The 3,210-nt window shown below is 33.9% G+C and overlaps 1 protein-coding gene across 1 annotated transcript; it reads left to right on the top strand.

Annotated features, from left to right (window-relative positions):
- Positions 1-5: 5 nt before the first annotated feature.
- On the top strand, positions 6-2,400 carry LOC116336856 (cholinesterase 2-like; the record flags this gene model as incomplete). The annotated part of the gene is made up of 10 exons (XM_031761021.1): positions 6-122; positions 177-445; positions 522-592; positions 663-865; positions 933-1,095; positions 1,170-1,348; positions 1,414-1,570; positions 1,630-1,765; positions 1,836-2,039; positions 2,107-2,400. Coding segments are annotated over 10 exons (1,617 nt in total), but the record flags the coding sequence as incomplete, so codon positions are not given.
- Between the last annotated feature and the right edge of the window lie 810 nt (positions 2,401-3,210).

The raw sequence follows: 3,210 nt of genomic DNA, 5'->3' as shown, positions 1-3,210 counted from the left end.
ATGATGAATACAAAGCAGTGAAAGATGGTCCAGCATGCATTCAAAAAAATACATTTTCACACAGTTATATTGATGAAGGCAATGAAGATTGTTTATTTTTGAGCGTATATGTGCCACACTCGGTAAGACCACAAGGAATTATTTCAAACCATTTGGTAGTGTAATGGTTTTTTTAGTTTGAGGGAAATTCTTCGAATTTGGCTGTTTTGGTGTATTACTATGGGGGTGGATTTGTATCTGGCTCTAATATCAAGTCGCAATACGATCCTGCTTATTTCCTTGATCACAACATTGTGTTAGTTACGGCAAATTATCGTGGGGGTCCATTGGGCTTTCTCAGTACGGAGGACGCCAATTGCCCAGGAAATTTTGGTATTAAAGATCAAGCGATGGTGCTTAAATGGACTCAACAGAATATTCAACGATTTGGTGGCGATCCAGAAAGGTAATATTTTATTTTGTGATTTCAAATCTGGCGAGTGCATCTATTTCGTTTTCAATGAATGACTTTTCTCATCAAGTGTTACCATATTCGGATCGAGTGCTGGCAGTGCAAGTGTTACGTATCTAATGATGTCTCCATTAACTGAGGGTATTCAAAAAATTTCAAAGGCTGAAACACCTATAGAATAATGAAATTTTGATTTTGGTCAACATTTTAGGTTTATATTCGAAAGCAATTGCGATGTCAGGCACAAATCTAGCACCATGGGCACAACCAGCTCACAAAGGAGTTGCCAAAAAACGAGCAAAACAATTTGCAGAGTATTTCAATTGTTACTCTCCAAATAATTGGACACAAACTATTGAATGCTTACGAAATGTACCCGCTGCCAGCATCTCATCATCATATTATGATTTCTTCGTAACTGTCATAATTTAAAGTGTTTATTGGATGTCTGGATTTTTTTTAAATACTTTCTTTGATATAGGAATTCGACACTGATCCCGTGGTAGTATTTTCACCAGTTATTGAGCCTGACGTGCCTGGTGCATTCATAACGAAACATCCACGTGAAGAAAGAGCCGAAACTTCCTCCAAAATACCATTCATTACTGGGGTCAACTACGATGAGGGTCTTATGAAATCATTGCGTGAGTTTGCTTCTAAGTTTTCTATTCACTGAATTCAAATTAATATAGTTTTCTATATGTTCAAACGTTTCTAGCCATCATGAACTACCCAGGAGTATTTGAAGAGTTTTCCACTAATTTAAAACGTGCCCTATCCATTTCTCTCTACTACGACCACCATAATTCGTCTATTCAAGACTCGATAACAAAACAAATCGATGATTTTTATTTCGGAAACAATTTTTCAAAGGATAAATTTACGAATTTGACGACTGTAAATCATCATTGAATTCATCAAAAATGCCTTATGAACTTATGAAAATTTATGTGAATTTGTAGTTATTCGGCGATGGATGGTTTCTCGACGCAATGGACTCTTATTTACGAATGAGACTTTCACACACAGATGCTGCACCTACCTATGTATATCTGCTAACTCATAAAGCATCTATCAGTTTTTCTGAAGTGTTTAATGGTGATCCGGAGACATTTTATGGTAAATTGATAATCAAAGAATTAAATCGAAATTGATAAGATATGGAATGAATTTTAAAGGTGTATCTCATGGTGATGACCAGCCATATTTCTTTCCGAAAAGGGACACAGTCTTTTCGAATTCATTGCCAACAAAAGAAGATGACGAAATGCGCAAATCGCTTATACAAATGTGGGTAGACTTTGCTCGTACTGGGTAAGTGATTCAACTGTTGAAGCGATTAAGAGAACAGCAACTTAAAATGTTTAAATTTTGCATCTCGCAGTAATCCAACTCCTGAGTCAAGTAATTTACCAAAATGGATTGAAGCAAAAGAATTTCCGCTGAGATACTATCGCTTTGGTAATCTTAATTTTGATGGCAAACCTATGTTTGGAATGGAAGAAAATGGCATTTTTGAAGAGCGTACCAAATTCTGGAGAGAAATCGAAGCATTTTTGCCCAGCACTCATTCACAAAAAGAAGAAATGTAGATAATAAATATAAAACTCGTCATATGCCATTTTGAAATAATTTAATGAGTTACTTTATTACAGAGTGCCATCCGAGTCGACCGTATCGAAATCTTGTCAAAAGTCTTCCAATTGTCTCGTAATTTCCATGATAAGCTTGCTAAGTTTGGTATTCGGACATTTATTATATAAATTCGTATAAATTAGCAATATAAAGGTAGTTATGATATAAAATTATCTTTTAAATCTATTATTTTCATTACGTTGTTATTAAACAAAGGATCACCGAGATTGATTATTGTAAAAGTTATAATTATATTTAAATAAATAAATAAAATATGATCTTTGTATCAAAATCGCTAATTCTTATACCTAAAAGTGCAAACATCTAAATATTTCTATCATTGAAGTTTTATGACATAGATTTGAGCTCAGACAATATTGAGTAAAATGTTTGTATATTAGCTATATTTTCAGTGGGAGATTTATACTCAAATTATCGCGTTATAATAATGACGTATTTATTTAGTAGAACTAATATCTCTATAACAGTAATGTGCGAGGAAAATTTTTCAGGGGGAGGTGGTTTTTTGAAATCAAAAATTTCTCTAGCAAATCAGACAAATTTTCGTTTTTTTTTGGAAGTCACTTTTTGAGGCGAAAATCCCTAGCAAATCGAAAGGAATTTTCTCCGCGAAAAACCCTAGCAAATCGGAAAAAATTCACTCGGAACCAGAAAACCTAGGAAATTGAAAGAATTCTCCTCAATTTTCTACATTGATGAGCTTAAAAAAAAGGTCTTCACTTTTAGAATCAAAAACCCTAGCAAATTCGAATAATTTTCGTGAAAAAAAATTTCTTATCCAAATCACAGGGGGGAATTACTCATTTTTTGACTCAAGTATCGTCACGTATAGAGCGCACACTCTCAACGAACGAAATAAATACGGCGCAATTGAATGAAAGTCATTTAGTTATAAACAAACTTCGAGTTAACAAGTTATTAAATAGAATGTCTGCTCTCTTGATTTTCTATCGCTATCAGTCACTTTTATTGTGACTTCATTTTTATACATGCAATCAAATATTCATATTGGATGCATGGGTGTTCCTTACCAGACCCCAGTAATTCTTTTTGGACATTTAAAAAATGTATTTCTGCAAAAGAAGCAATTTGGTGAGGGTCTT

Source organism: Contarinia nasturtii, unplaced genomic scaffold, assembly GCF_009176525.2.
Source record: "Contarinia nasturtii isolate CC-2019 unplaced genomic scaffold, AAFC_CNas_1.1 Cnas_scaffold_206, whole genome shotgun sequence".
NCBI classification, from domain to species: Eukaryota; Metazoa; Arthropoda; class Insecta; order Diptera; family Cecidomyiidae; genus Contarinia; species Contarinia nasturtii.
Note: the sequence above shows the minus strand (reverse complement) of the source record. Positions and strands in the feature narration are given on the sequence as shown.